The sequence below is a fragment of the Hyaloscypha bicolor genome (genome assembly GCF_002865645.1).
Source record: "Hyaloscypha bicolor E unplaced genomic scaffold K444scaffold_87, whole genome shotgun sequence".
Classification (NCBI taxonomy): Eukaryota; Fungi; Ascomycota; class Leotiomycetes; order Helotiales; family Hyaloscyphaceae; genus Hyaloscypha; species Hyaloscypha bicolor.
In genome coordinates, this window is record NW_020194589.1 from 1173881 (window position 1) to 1188600 (window position 14720).

A 14720-nucleotide genomic window follows, 5' to 3' on the forward strand; every position below is an offset into this window, starting at 1 on the left:
TTTTTTGCTGATTATCTACTAGCCAGAGGCTCTTTTTATAGTCAAATCCATAGAAATAGCTCTTATTATAGAAGTATATTACGTATACCTGAACTCTAATTGGAAGTAAAGGTTAAATCGTATACTACATACTAGCTTTATCCTCCTTATATTAAACTATATATAATAAAAGCTCCTTTATTAAGGATAAAAACATCTCTTGATAATACTTAATTATATTAGGGCGTTTGTATCTATCTATATAAAGCCCTTTCTTAGTCTCATAGTAATAAAAGCCGAGCCTAGGGAGCCATAAGTAAGCTATACTGCGGGCGATAGGCTTTTCTATTATTGATAATAATCGAGGTAAAATCTCCTGATTAACGGTATTTAGGAAATCGTTTGGTAATATCGTTCCAAGCTCTTGATTAATTAACCAAGTATGGCAGGCTAAAAAAATATCCTCGTTATCCAGATAAGAGGTATTCTCTCTTTTATTACCCCTAGTTTCTTGGGGAATACCATGCCACTATTAATAGTAATTAAATAGCCCCCTAATTCGCCGAGCTAGTATCTTTCCATCGTTTAAGCGGTGATTACTGGAAGCTACTAAGAGCGATATATTAACCCTTCCAAGTCAATATTACCCTAGCTTTAGAAGCTATTAGGTATATTGCCGGAGTAAGTATAAGTCAGCGATTATATATAGAGTATATAGCTCTTTGGTTTGAGCTAGCTTAATATCCATATTATTAAGGACTTCTTGGTAAGTCATTCGTATGTCTAGAGCTTCGTTATCTCCGTAAGCGTTTCTAATAAGGGCATCCAAAAGTAGCTCGTTTATTCCATTGTCTTTATCTTCAAGCCTTTGCTCTTCCCTTAATTGCATATCCCTAGGGATATTAATTGATCTTCTAATAATATCGAATTATAGCTTCTTTTATTTAAAAGATGGTACGATTATAGGGATCTTAAGCCTACTAGATTACTCTGTAACTTGAGTATCTTTTGCCCTCTAATTATATATATGTTTTTGTTGAGTTCTCAATGGCTTTACTGATTCTTTTATTAATTTGGGAATATACGAGTGTAAGGCACGTAATAGCAGGGTGATGCACAAGTAGTCAAGGTAAGTAAGCTGCGGAGTGACGCTTGCAAGTGTAACTGATTCCAAGAATTGATTCCAACAAGAGACTAATCGATGCCCCTTCCAAAGCTAGGAGCGTCTCCCTATATATTCCCTAGTGCTTAGCCAGGCATGCGAAGCCCTTTACTTAATTAGGAAATCCCATGCGATCCATACGATTCCGATCGCAAGCTGTACCCAAAATAGGAAACTAGATCCACGACATCTGACACCTGTCCATGCGCCATCACGTGTGCCTATCACAACGAGCCTCTAGAAGCTAGAAATAATATTAATATACTTATATTATAATAAAATAAGATAAGAAACTTACTAGCCTGCTCTGTGAGTCTTTGCTCTCGCTATACGAATATAGGCTTCTCCAAAATAATCGTCTTATTACTACTAATAATAAGCTTTCACTAAGCCCAAAAGAGAGTCGAATCTTTAAGCTCTACTTTATTGTTTTGTTTAATATCTGATTTATTAGAATCGTCCTCTATATTAGAGGGTTTCCCATGCCGTTCGTTAATAGATGCTTGGATTGCAGCTTCTTTAGCTATAGTGAGAACTGTAATTGAATCAAGAGTCGAATCAGCTCGCTTGCGTTTCTGAAGGCTTACAGAGGTAGCCATTGGAAGTATACAAAAGGGGCACTGAATTGGGTTTGTGGTTATTAAGATATTAATATAATTATAGAAGAGCGGTCAACTGAGGGGGGCAGTTACGTGACAACCAAAGTAAAAAAACGACTATATAAAACGCTAAAATATTTGCTCGCTTAATCACGTGCATTATAACTTCCTTAATAATAAAGATATTATAATTTTGAGAACATAGAATTAATTCCTATAGTATATAGTATAGTTTTAATTAATACGATTTATATTAATTAGTATTGTGGTGGTTTTTATTTTTTTTTGTCGCTTTTGGATCGGACCGACTGTAGTATTTTGGACGCGGTATTTTGGACCCCTGCTCTCGACGCTCGCTAATTTCCCGTGGGCAGAATGGCTCACCGCCCGGTATTTTGGCCAAGATACCAGAGGCCTCGCGGTTAGGCTTGCTGATCGCCGATCGCCAGCTCAGCTTCCTCAGTTCTTAAAACTCGCGCATTTCCGTTCCCATTTCCTCTTTTATATTAGAATTGATCAAAGTTGTTGCGGGAACGAGAATGGGTAAAGAGCAACTTCCTAAGGACGAGATACGGGAGGTGGAGGGTGATAAAAACGTGCAGGCATCGAGCTCGGTAGAGCAGCCTGAGAAGCTGGAATGCATCAACGCGACACGGAAGAAGACGCAGGAGAAGACTGACGATCTGCCTGAGCGCCCAGAAATGGCGCAGAAGAACGAACATGAGGTGAAGAAGATCGAGCAGGCTGGAACGGCGCAGAAAGTTGGGCAAGATGATCTGGCCCCCTCCACGAAAGATTTGCGAGAGGAGACAGAGAGGCTTTTTAAGAGGGCAGAGCTAATGGCAATATATCAAGAAGATGCCATTTTCCGGCAGTTCAAAACCCTGAATATGCTCATCTTGTCCGAGTTGGAAGAGGAATTGATTAGGCTTGAACAAGAATTGAGAAATCCCGAGAGTAATGAACAACGAGCAAAGAAAATCCTGAAAACGAAAGAGACAATGAAGGAGTACTGTAAGTGTTCATATGAATCTCTGCGAAATAGTTCTTAACTCAGTTAATAGATGAGACATTATTGCGCGCTAAAGATGTAGCTCGATTAGGTCGACTATCATTCTCGGACTTGCAGTTCCTTAATGCCTTAGAAGAGGACTTCAAACAGGCATTTCATCCGCTGGAGAAAATCGACGTTTTTCGCACGAAGGATCGTTCTGACCTAGTCATATTGACGGAACAGCGCGAAGAGACTCCTCTCGAGAAATCGCTCTCAAAATTAGTCTCGCCACTCGCCAGGCTCGTCACCGCTCCTGACTTTGTGAGTGATCTATGGATATGTCACACAAGCCATATAACTGATAATATTGGCAATAGCTGAAGAAAAAAGCCAGTAAGCAAATAGATTTGGAATTGGGGTTTGGTAGCATGAGACGTTTCTCACGAGCCGACCTTTTGATCAAGATGCTCCGCAATATGGCCATTCTGGCTCTCTCAGCCATACTCCCACTCGGTTCCATTCTGGCACTATACTTTGTGAAGAACACTCTCAATAGGATCGGCGTTATGGTTGGTTTCACTATAACTTTTGCCGCTGCGCTTATGATATCAACATCCGCTAAAATGATCGAGGTGATTGCCGCAACTGCAGCGTAAGAATACCCCAGCTGAAGTATTTGAAAATAGTATTGACCAACTTGAATTAGATTTGCGGCCGTAGAAATTGTATTTATTGGGAACATCGCTATATGATCTCATTGACCCAAATCTGCTCATTTCGGCCATGAGAATTCGCCCAAGAAATTCGCAGTCCAAGGAGTATCCAAGTCCATGCGAGGACTTGAGGGGAGAGAAAATTTCCTGGGTGTGGACTGAAGCTTGTTCCAAACTGTCGGAGCTTATGTGGGAAGGGGCTCCCTTCGATATGTTTTCGTGTTGTATCATGGTCCTAGATAACGTAAAGGGATGGCTACGTGACTTTTATACGTTGTGAATAGTCTCACTTGTGTACTATTATACACAATACTTTAAGTCAGAGCTCTCCTTACGATCTCTTATCTCTTTATAAACAATCATTTTGCCCAAATCGCATACGACCTCATTCGTGCTCTTATACCGTCACAGGTTGTTAACTATACTAAATTTGTGACAACCCTACTGTCCCAACACCACAATGTCCATATTTCACGATTCTACAACTGGTTCTTCTATCGTTTCCGGCATGGTTGAACCTCATTTGGCAATCAGTGGTACCCGTGCTGTGTACGAGCAAAAAGACACGAGGTCTATAATTTCAATTCGGTCTTTTATGGGCATTGAACAAGGCGCAAGTGTGCTCCCGCCAATGCCTAGAAAAAATAAGTAGCCTTCTCACCTAATAGCAAGCAATTGCTACAAATTTATTGATTCTCTATATAGACAATACAGGTTTCTCGATTACTGAGCCTCAAGTAGTGCTTAATAAGAGCTTGAATAGTTTGTCTCTGGTTATAGAGTGACTAATAAAGCTCCGTCGCTACTGGCTTGAATACGACTTTGGACACAGGGTCTGTTATATTTAAGATTTTGTTCGTGATTTTCGTGCCTAGACCAACTACGCCAGTTACACGAGGTACTGAAGTCATTACTAAGCTAGATGGGGCGCAGCAGGCCATAGTACCTCCAGCCACAATTGCCCTTTATGCCTAAGGCTTCATAAATGAAATTATAGCGTAAATATTATAGGACGTGCGGGGTCGTTTTGCTCTAACCAAAAATCGGTTTGCTCTAACCCAAATATCGTTAGTCCCCTCCACTCGAGGTACAGATCCGTGTGGCGATCATGTATGAATTTGCGTGCCATAGCAGCCACAAGGCTGATAACGATTTCCTGCATAGGTGTGAGGTCTTAGAGGTTAGATAAGACCGCTTTACAAGTATTAGGGATAGTAAGAGCTCGGTGGTGGAGCTGTGGTAGAGGAAGTCTGTTATGCTATAAGAGGAGACTCTTTATAAATCAAGCGTGAGAGCGACGATGGGAATGTGATTTTCTAGTGGGAGGTGTTTAGGGTGTCCGGGAGTGGCTACAAAATATAACTTATAAGAAAATATAGGAGATATTAAGGTGTGTACAGATTTTAAGATGCTTGAAGTCAAAGTACCTATTATTTTTTCCGGCATGTAGGGTTTTCCGCTATATAGGGACGGACGTTAAGCTTCTTTTATTTCTTTTTTATTTATATAATTTTTAATATTAGTAATTTAATTAATTAATATAAGAATTAAAAGAATTCTTTTACTTTATTTATTAGTATTATTTATAATAATATTAGAACTATATAATAGATATATATATAATAGTATATAAATAGATATTAGATATTATAAATCTAGTTTCCTATTTTAAATAAAGCTTATAATTAGAATTATATAAATTATATGGAATTATATTTCCTAATTAAATAAAGAACTTTATATATTTAGCTAAATATTAGGAAATATATAAAGAGATATTTCTAGCTTTAGAAAAAAATATTAATTAGTCTTTTATTAGAATTAATTCTTGGAATTAGTTATATTTATAAGTATTATTCTATAGCTTATTTACCTTAATTACTTATATATTACTCTATTATTACGTGCCTTATAAACTAGTAATTTTAATTCTTGCTTTAATATTATTAAACCTGCTTTAGTTTATTTCTTATAATTACTTTATAAGTATTTCTTTATTTATTAGTTTATTAGCTTAGTTTTTAGTTTCTTATCTATTAGCTATTTTAAGAAAAGCTTTATATTTATTAATATTACTTTAATTATAGCTTGAGTTAATAAATTTTATATTAATATTATTAGTATTAAATAAGTTTATATTTAAGTATAATTATATTATTATTATTAAGTATTTTATAGTTATTTAATATATCTATATATTTAGAATATAAGAAAGATTTATTTCAAGGTTTCTAATTATATTACTATTATTAAAGTAATAAAAAAGAATTCATATAGTAACCAAAGTAATAATAAAGCTTTCTATATTAAGCCTTGACTTAACCAGATATTAAGATCCCAATTCAATATCCAGGATATTCCGAAAAGGTGCCATATTAATTATTTTGTGATTTAACTAGTATAATTCTCGTGTTACTAGCTTTCCTAGTAAACTAATAAAGCTTTAAGCCTGCTCTATAACCGCATCAAGGCATCAACTTGTATAGGAGAACGCAGATTAGTGGTCGGCGTTCCCAGGAAAAGCCTAATCGGATCAATAACCATTTTCGCAAGAGGATATAGACTTTTCTAACCTGTTTTAGTAACTCTATCCCCGTCAAGCCTCCCCCGGGGATACCTCCTCTAGTCAAGCAATCAGGAATCCTGGTCAGCCGCATCGTGGTTACAGTAATTTCAGTAAAAAAAAGAATTTTTTATGTAAATAATACCTGTGGCTACTAAACGTGTGGATGCGAAGCTTGTGACTGGTTACGGGCGGATACCGGAAAATTCCTGTCTCCCGACATCCTCCGACTAGCTAAAAGTGGCAGCCAACATATTTTTACTTTGGATTAAGAAAATGCTTTTGTCGCGTCGAACTTTCGGCTCCTTTGGCATCAGACTTTTCACTTCCGGCTTTCACTTCTAGCCTTCCCCTCAAACTGTTTTGCGCTCTGCTTAACACGACGAACCGCTCCAATTTCTAGCCCTCCCCTTGCAAGACTGCTGACGAATTCAAAGATGACCTTATCGATGACAGAGTCCGTAAGGGCTGCAAAAGTGGCGAAAGGAGCACGGTACAGTAGAACGCGAAATGGGTGTCGCTGATTTTTATACCTCACTTTTTTAAGGACCGTGAGGTAGACCTGTGGCTTGTGTGGCTCTGCGGGATACACTGACGTGGACTCACACACCACACCATTTGCTGTTAGTATGCATTGTTGCGGGGCAACACGTTTTCATCCGCTGACACTTAGGTTAGGCTCCATCAAGGACATCGCCTTGACAATAATCAATCTGGCACCACAAGTTCATGCTGGCACGCTCTGCGAATATCTAGGTTGCCTCTTACACCGAAACTCACACGATTTGCTATTAGTATGCATTGTTGCGGGGCAACACGTTTTCATCCGCTGACGCTTAGGTTAGGCTCCATTAAGGACATCATCGCCTTGACAACAATCAATCTAGCGCCGCAAGTTCATGCTAGCACGCTCTGCAAATATCTAGGTTGCCTCTTACACCGAAACCCACTCTCGCATCGAAGATGCCAAAGAAAAATCCCAGGAAAGTGCTTTGCGATTGCGGCAAACGCTTCGGGGACTCTCAATCTCGATCCCAGCACATTCGTGACTCTCCACTCCACAAGCAGCCCGTAGTAGCCATGGCATATACTGCCGCAGCTCTTGGTCCGGTGGGCGAGGTGGAAGAGAATCAGGAACTCACCACATCGTCTGCCAAGGGAATTGAGTCCGTAGGTGGACTCTATACTGTCAAGGCAATGGCTGGAAAGGGAAAGGGGCTCGTTGCTATAACCAAGATCCCTAAGGGCACTCGCATACTATCAGAGGCCCCTATTTTCAGAGTTCCGCGGGATAATTCTAATATCAACTCTTTAGAACGAATCGTTGCAAACGAGGTTGAGCGCCTCAATGTGGACCAACAGCGTTCTTTCTTCGACCTAACGAATATCTATGGAAATGCTCACAGTCGATCTCTCGGTATTGCTAGGACGAACGTCCTTCCTCTCGGCTCCAATACCAGCTCCGGCGGTTTGTTCCTTGAAGCCTCTCTCATTAATCACTCTTGCCGGCATAACTCGCAGAATACATGGAATGAGAACATTAGCCGGCTTACCGTCCATGCACTCCAAGATATTAAAGAGGGGGAAGAGATTACAATTACGTATCTACCGACCACGCCAGTATATACAGAGCGGCAGCGTTTTCTACAGGAAAAGTTCAAGTTCGACTGTAAATGCGAGCTCTGCTTACTACCGCGAACCGAGCGAGAGCGTAGTGACACCCGGCTGAGGGAAATTCAAGCCATTGATAAGGCTGTCGGTAGCTATTTCTGGGGCGGCTTAGAGCCAGAGATGGCGCTCAATCTTTTACACACAATGTTCCTTTTATTTGGCGAAGAGGGGATCTGGGATGGGCTTATCCCTCGAGCATATAACGATGCATATGAAATTGCTACTGAGAACGGGGATAAACTGAGGGCTCGGGTTTTCGCCCAAAGGACATACGACGCACGACGTCTGATTGAGGGAGATGATAGCCCGACTACGATAAAGATGAAACGGGCAGCTGAAGAACTCTCTGTAGAGACACCTCAAAGGCTAAGCGGGACTGAGTTTGAGAATTGGCTTTGGATGCTGAAGGGAGCTTTAACGAGCTAGATCATTATTAATTATTGTATATCTCCTATGAATAGTATATTGTAACCAGGCTAATACACATTAATAAGCAATAAAATCCTGAAGCTAAAACGTGAGTGTTTATACCCCTCTCCTTATACCGGAGTAACTCCCGGACTGCATTATTTTCCTCTTTAAGTGTCTTTAAAACTTGGGGCCATATTCTTCCTTAATAGAAATTACTAATGCTTTAGGTTTCAAAATTAATAAATAATATTTCTAATAATATTATAGCGGGTTTTTTATTAAAGAGAAAGAGAAAAGAAGTAAAAATAATTAAAGATGTTTTTCGGAAATAAGCTAGAGCTAAAAAAAAAAAGCCATTTTATATAAGATACTAGAGAAATATTATTTTAAGAAGTAATAAATAAGGAAATAACCTAGCTAAAAATATAAATATTAATGTTTCCGGAAATAAATAAAACGAATTAAGAATTTGGTATATTCTTAATTATAATAAATATAGAACTTTTAAGGCTAATAATATTTTAATAAGATTATTAAAAAAAAGTAATTATTTTATTTCTAAAAATTTAGAAGAAAGAAATATATATATATTTCTTATTAAATCTTTTTTAATAATTACTTTAATAATTACTTTAATAACTATTTAAAAAAAGATATTAAAACATTTGAATTAAATTCCTTAATTAAAAATTTAATATAAACTTAAAAAAAACTATAATTTTAAGTAATTTTATATTACTTTTATTTAATATTTAATATTAGTAAAATACCTTTAAACTATATATTATTTAATTATTATTAATATTATAATAATATCTTTTTAAATAAAAAAATTCTTATTATTATTTTAATTTCAAACTTGCTAATTATTTAATTTTTCTTAATTTTTATTAAGCTTTATTATAATTTTAATATAAAAAGAAAAAAAAGTATATTTATTTTAAGTAAATAAAAGTAAGGCTTAGAGTTCTTAGAATTCTTTTAAGAGTAAAATAAATATAGCTTTATATATAAATAAGCTGTAATATATTACTTAAGAGTATTTTCTTGTTTACTTACGCGATTTACGTAATATAGAGCAAGGAGCTATACTGGTCGCGCGCGTTTAGCGCGCCGCTAGGTGCCACTGGCCTATAACTAAGCTATGGCACACGTGAAAGAAGCTCCCATTATTGGTAAAGATAAGCTTTAGAGTTCCCAGAATTAGTACAAGGGCTAGTTTCGAGGAGACAGTCTACCAGCGATTGCGGAAACAGAGACTACCACGGTTATCCGGAATTCCAATCTGTCTGCTTCTCATTGCTCTGTTTAGTACGAAGTATGCTTCTCCCCTCATTTTCCCCTTCGCCCTCCATCTTTAACCAACAATGGTCATCCATCCCTACCTTCCGAGAAAAAGCGAAGAAAAATAATATCCATCCTGTACCCCCACATATGAAGGTTAACGCTACCCAAACAACTCCAGCTATCCATGAACCCCAGCAGGACGTAGCATATGGTTTACAAAATATACTTCAGAAGAGACACTCCTGTAAAACGCCCCCCAAAGACAGGCTGCAAATGATCAAACAAAGCAAGTTCATCCTCCGCCGCCACTCCGTCCAGTGGATCGTACGGCAGGAGCCTCGAGAGGACAGATCTTGCCTTTGTCACCAATCCTTCTGCCTCTGCCGAGTCGTTACCTCTCCCCCTTATGATCTGGGAGAGGTGGAACTCTGTTCGTGCTACCGCTGCTTCCGGCCAGAACCCCTTGTCTGCTCGTTCTTTTGCCTTCATAAGAGCTGTTCTCAAGTTCACTCTATTCGATATCAGTTTCGATTTCTTCTGAATATGTGGGGAAAAGTTATAGTACTTACTCTGCTTCATCCCACTTCTTCAGTTGTGCATACAATGCACCAACAGCATAGTAGCTCTGCAGGGTAAAATAGTTGGTCTTGCCATTTCCCTGCAGAACAAGTCGTGCCTTCAAGATCTGCTCTTGAATTTCAAGCGATTTTTCGATATTTCCACTCTGTGTGATGATCGTTGCCAGATCAAATTTGAACCTCAGCGTTAGTTGAGGTGATCCAGGTTGCCGCGAGACAAGCTCGACTGCCCTCTCCGCTAGCTTCTGGGCGCCCTTGAAATCCTTGTGATACATCCGACAAAGGGCCATATGATGGTTGAACTTTGCGTATTCAAAAGGGATTTCGTCCTCCGTTCCCCAAACTTGGTACTTCACGTAACACTCTTGATAAATTTGCTCTGCTTCCTTGTAATTATTGAATTGGAGAAGGCAATTTCCATAATCAGCAAGAGCGTTACACACCAGTAGTCCGTGTTCTTTCGTTGGCAGTGATGTGTTGGTGCTGGCCCAAGCTGCCTTTTTCCGAATTTGCAAAATCTTCCAGAAGCGTTCCTTGCTCTCTTTTCGGTGGCTTATTCCAAAGTACTGAATCAAAAGAGCGATCGCGATGTGGATGTCTATTCTCATCTGATCCTCTTGGCATTCGAGTAAATCCAATATCGTTTCAGCTGAGTTGAGCAGTCGAAGCCCATCATAGATCATCCCACGCTGCCACAAGTGCACACCACCATCTTTAAACAGACTTGCCAGTCCCAGGAACGGGGCAATCGGTGGGACAGCATCCACGTATATTCTTTGCAGGGTCAAGACATGGGGCAGGTACTCCTTGAAGGCGTTCCACTTTGTTGAATCATGGACGCCAGATGGCTTCGGAAGTCGCTCCCGAATTAGCTCAAAGGCAAGGACGAAGGTTTCGTCTCGTTCCTTTGGACTCTCAGCAAGATCTTGCAACAGTCGGTGTTGCAAAAGTCGATGGACAGAGTATATATCCCGACCGTTCTGCTGTCTGACTGTTATTAACTTTCTCTCGGTGAGCTGAGTGACCATGTTCCGGAAACTGGATTGATAGTCAGCACGTCTATTTAAAATGCACGACGTTGAGAGAGGGACAACGCCTCACCGGACTTGTGTTGAAGATTTGAGGAATGCGAGGCCAGGAAACGTGTGGTCATTCATCAGCAACTCTTTTTGAATCCCATCGCTATCGACAAAGGCCAATATTTTGAGAAGTTTCAGCCCATCCTTCCCTAGTTCGTTCAACCCAATATCCCAGATAGCTTCGAGTGCCGCATTTGAGGAAGCACCAGTTGGTCGAGAAGAAACACTGTTTTTCCACCATTCATTCCACAATTCCAAGAACTCGGCAAGAGTACATCCAGACGTCTTCACGTATCCGACGATCTGGCTTATTGCCAAGGGTAGTCCTGCCAGACTTGCAATCTCTCCAGCAGTCTTCCACTCCGGGTGGAAGCGGACTTTCTCATGCTTCAGACTGGGCTGCAAACTCTGGATCAGCAAAGATTGAAGCTCATCCGGGGTCATCTCTTTCAAGTTGATTCGAAAATAGTTCGTAGGGATTGGTGTTGGCTCCAGATCCGTGAGTCGAGTTGTGATAAGAACTGATCCTTGCGTTGCCGGCATGTTTACTGGTATGTACGCCTCAATATCTGTCCATTTCTCGACGTTATCAAAGATTAACAGCCATCTCTTCTCTGTCTGTTCTAGGAATTCGCGTCCTAGCTCGATCAATTGTTTCTGCTCCTCACCGTCCGGAGCGAGACCTAAAACCGTGGCAATGAGGCTGAATGTGTCTGCAGTTCCGACATGAGTCTCTGCTTGGATCCAAAATATGTATGAGTAGGCGTTCTCATATCGATGATCGTATTCGATTGCGGTGGCCGTCTTCCCGATCCCTCCTGTGCCGCATATTGTACAGATCCGACCTGCCGTGGAGAGTACCCGGTACATCGTTGCGAGGTCGCCGTCTCTGCCCACGAAATCATCTTCTCGGGGGTGCGGTTGCGTTCGCAGTTTTGTCCGAACGCTCGTCGAAGAGCTTGAGAGATGAGGATTCTGCATCCTTGCATCCATTCCCCCTCTCATCGGGGATTTACTGAAGCGATTCCGGTCGTTGCTGGCGCCAGCTATCTTTCCAGAGCGATGTTCTAGATAATTTCCTAGCTTCCAGTCTCTGGCTTCTTCGACCCGTTGCTTTCTAGATAACCCTGCATGGCCTTCCTCCTCTTCTTCCTCGTCATCTGAGTCCAGAACAAAATCAAGTACTGATTCCTCCACATTTGTGTCTGCTACAGCTTTCTTGTCCGGCAAAACGAAACCCAATTGTTCGTCCACGAAGTCCTCCAAAATCTTGAGTTTGGTCTGTCCCACTACCGATTCATTATCTTCGGGGAACCTTACAGACTGGATGTCATCACTGTCATCTTCTTCAGACGACTCATCTCCATTTATGGACGTCAGCGCAAACTGCTGAAGATGGCTAGCAATATGATCCCGCATTTCCTCTACACAAAGCTTCAAGGCGCACAGCGGGCAGACTTCTTCCTTGGGATGAATCTGCGAGTGTTTCACACATAATTGTATCATCATGGCCATCTGACTTGGGCCTGAAATATTGCCATGGTTCAATTGAAGATGCTCTTCAAACGCCTGGGCGGAACTGAATTCTTTGACGCATGAGTGACACACCCACACTTTAAGGATTCGGTGACTCTCCAACTCATGCCTGAACCACTCGTCGCGAATTGCGAAAGTCTTTTCCGCCCTCAAGCACTTATCGAAAGTACACATATATGGCTCCAAGTCGGCAAAGACGTGAAGATTCCAGTCATCCTTTGTTGCGATGCTGAGGCCAACCTCGAGGTCATCGAAGCAATAGGGGCACAAGAAACTGCGGCCAGGCTCCCCTTCCAAGGCTATTGGCAACCTGGGAACCGTTCGTGGTTTGAAGACAACCTCCACATCCGGGATTGATGTTCCAACAGCCGATGACAAATCGGCGGTAGGACGAGAAAACACACTCTCCATAATCGACGACGCGCCTGCCTCACTAGGTGCGCGAGGGGCAAAGTAGCTCGCCGTCGGACGGAATCGAGGCTTCGGAGATTGCAGATGCTTGTCCTCGATTTGACCTGGTTTCTGGAAGTTGAAAGCATCAACTGCGACATCTCTCATCGGAGACTTCTTGTTACGCCTGTAGTCCCTGATGTTCAGAGCACTGTATGACGTCTCTTGACGCCTTTGTTGCAGATCTTGCAAGTATTTCCGTCGTCTGCAGTTCGCCCATGCCAACCTATCAAGTAGGGATTGTGTCGCCGTGGGAAACAAGATCTTGGCCAAGCTAATGTCCTCGTCGGCATCATTTGGCTTCGCATCTCTGGAGTAGGTGTCGAGAGGAAATGGGTCACACAGATTCGGTGCTAGCTTCATCAGACATCCCACGAGACCCTCAATGTACTGAAGGATTTGGGACACTTTGGCATCGTGGGACGTTTCTGTCTTCATCGAAGCAAATCCATCGCTGGTTGAGGTAAGACTGGACCCAAGAGCTTCATTCTCTAACTCATCAAACTCAATGGTAGCCTCAGCTGTCCTTTGAATTCTGTCGATTCCTTTGGGAAACGGAAAGTTAGCATCACGTTCCCGGAAAAGAAGGGAACTGAGGACAGAAACTTCGGTGGCATACCTTGGTTGAGCTTCTCGTACAGTGTCTTCAGCAAGTCCAAGGTCACTACTGAGAGGTCGTAGTCTTTTCGTAATGTATGATCAAGTGATCGAGATGAAGCCCCCGTGTCGTTTCCCCATGCCAAGAACTTTCCATAATTGTCTTCTATCAGAATTGAATTGGGATCCAAAACTCCTGAATTGGGATTCGAGACTCCTCTTGCAGTAACACACAATCGCTCAAAATTTTGGCGACAATCTTCAAATAGTGCAGCGATGGGTGCTATTTGGGGATTGCTAACAGGCTTCTGTCGGCGTCTCAAGGCCTGGTACATCTGATTGCGTTGTGCCATTCTTGATTATCTCGACTCTCGTGCAACTACTCAAAAGAGTTCAACGCAAAGCATATTGTACCGGTATATCATGGACGAAGAGAGCGGGGGAGATGAAGACTGAATCTTTGCTGAGTGAGGCTGTGTCTACTGCACAAAAGGCAAGCAACAAAGTGGAGAGCCTTAAGAAGCCCGTGGCTTCAGCCCTGATAGGTCTCGTTATAATCATTGGGCAGTTGCCCCTCTTCTGTATTATCTTGTATCTTGGCTGAAGTTCGCGTGAAAAAAGAACTTCTCAGTGGTTGGGCGAAGCTGACAATGGTTCGTCAGCTCGTGTTACCTCGGTCGCCTCTCGACTCTTATCTGCCGCGACCCAACTCAGCCTTACACAAAAAGTGGTTCGTTTCCTTCCCACAAAGATCCTGGGCGGTCGCACATGAGGCCACCTGCATGCACAGAATGACTTAAGTGATTTCGTTCATTGGATCAGTTCCTGTGGTTTCTGAGATCTCAGAAACTTGTGCCAGGCCATCGGTCAGAAGCCGGGCGAAGCTGCGGGAACGGGAAGAGGGTGTGCCCATTTATTATTGCATATGCAAGCGGCAAGCCTCACAGTTCGTGGGGTCGTCGAGGCAGATTTTGCGCGGGATGCTGCCTACCACCCTACCTCCTTCTGTGTCTTCTGTGCTGCTTCTTGCCGGAGGGCCGTCGGCCTTTACACTCATCTTTGTCGACTATCTCACAAGTTGTTGAGGTAACGCTTCTCTCG

The 14720-nt window shown here is 41.6% G+C and overlaps 3 protein-coding genes across 3 annotated transcripts; 2 read left to right on the top strand and 1 right to left on the bottom strand.

Annotated features, from left to right (window-relative positions):
• Positions 1–2279: 2279 nt before the first annotated feature.
• On the top strand, positions 2280–3390 carry K444DRAFT_630412 (uncharacterized protein; the record flags this gene model as incomplete). The annotated part of the gene is made up of 3 exons (XM_024883212.1): positions 2280–2754; positions 2805–3055; positions 3112–3390. 3 exons carry the CDS (start codon positions 2280–2282, stop codon positions 3388–3390), a joined length of 1005 nt encoding a protein of 334 aa, XP_024735627.1.
• Positions 3391–6750: 3360 nt separating this feature from the next.
• Positions 6751–8350, top strand: K444DRAFT_415524 (SET domain-containing protein). Its single transcript, XM_024872659.1, has 4 exons — positions 6751–6804; positions 6867–8123; positions 8176–8198; positions 8320–8350. The coding sequence occupies exon 2, from the start codon at positions 6974–6976 to the stop codon at positions 8105–8107; it is 1134 nt and encodes a 377-aa protein (XP_024735628.1). The 5' UTR covers positions 6751–6804; positions 6867–6973; the 3' UTR covers positions 8108–8123; positions 8176–8198; positions 8320–8350.
• A 938-nt stretch (positions 8351–9288) lies between these two features.
• Positions 9289–14177, bottom strand: K444DRAFT_562620 (uncharacterized protein). Its single transcript, XM_024876992.1, has 4 exons — positions 13642–14177; positions 11059–13567; positions 9949–10995; positions 9289–9890 (listed from the first exon to the last, which is right to left on the bottom strand). Exons 1-4 carry the CDS (start codon positions 13970–13972, stop codon positions 9593–9595), a joined length of 4185 nt encoding a protein of 1394 aa, XP_024735629.1. The 5' UTR covers positions 13973–14177; the 3' UTR covers positions 9289–9592.
• Positions 14178–14720: the final 543 nt, after the last annotated feature.

Coding starts and splice junctions, on each gene's coding strand:
- K444DRAFT_415524 (XM_024872659.1), top strand. CDS start 6,974: ATGCCAAAGAAAAATCCCAGGAAAGTGCTTTGCGATTGCGGCAAACGC.
- K444DRAFT_562620 (XM_024876992.1), bottom strand. CDS start 13,972: ATGGCACAACGCAATCAGATGTACCAGGCCTTGAGACGCCGACAGAAG. Junction 10,996..11,058: donor AAATCTTCAACACAAGTCCG/GTGAGGCGTTGT, acceptor CTATCAATCCAG/TTTCCGGAACATGGTCACTC. Junction 9,891..9,948: donor AAGAAGTGGGATGAAGCAGA/GTAAGTACTATA, acceptor GATATCGAATAG/AGTGAACTTGAGAACAGCTC.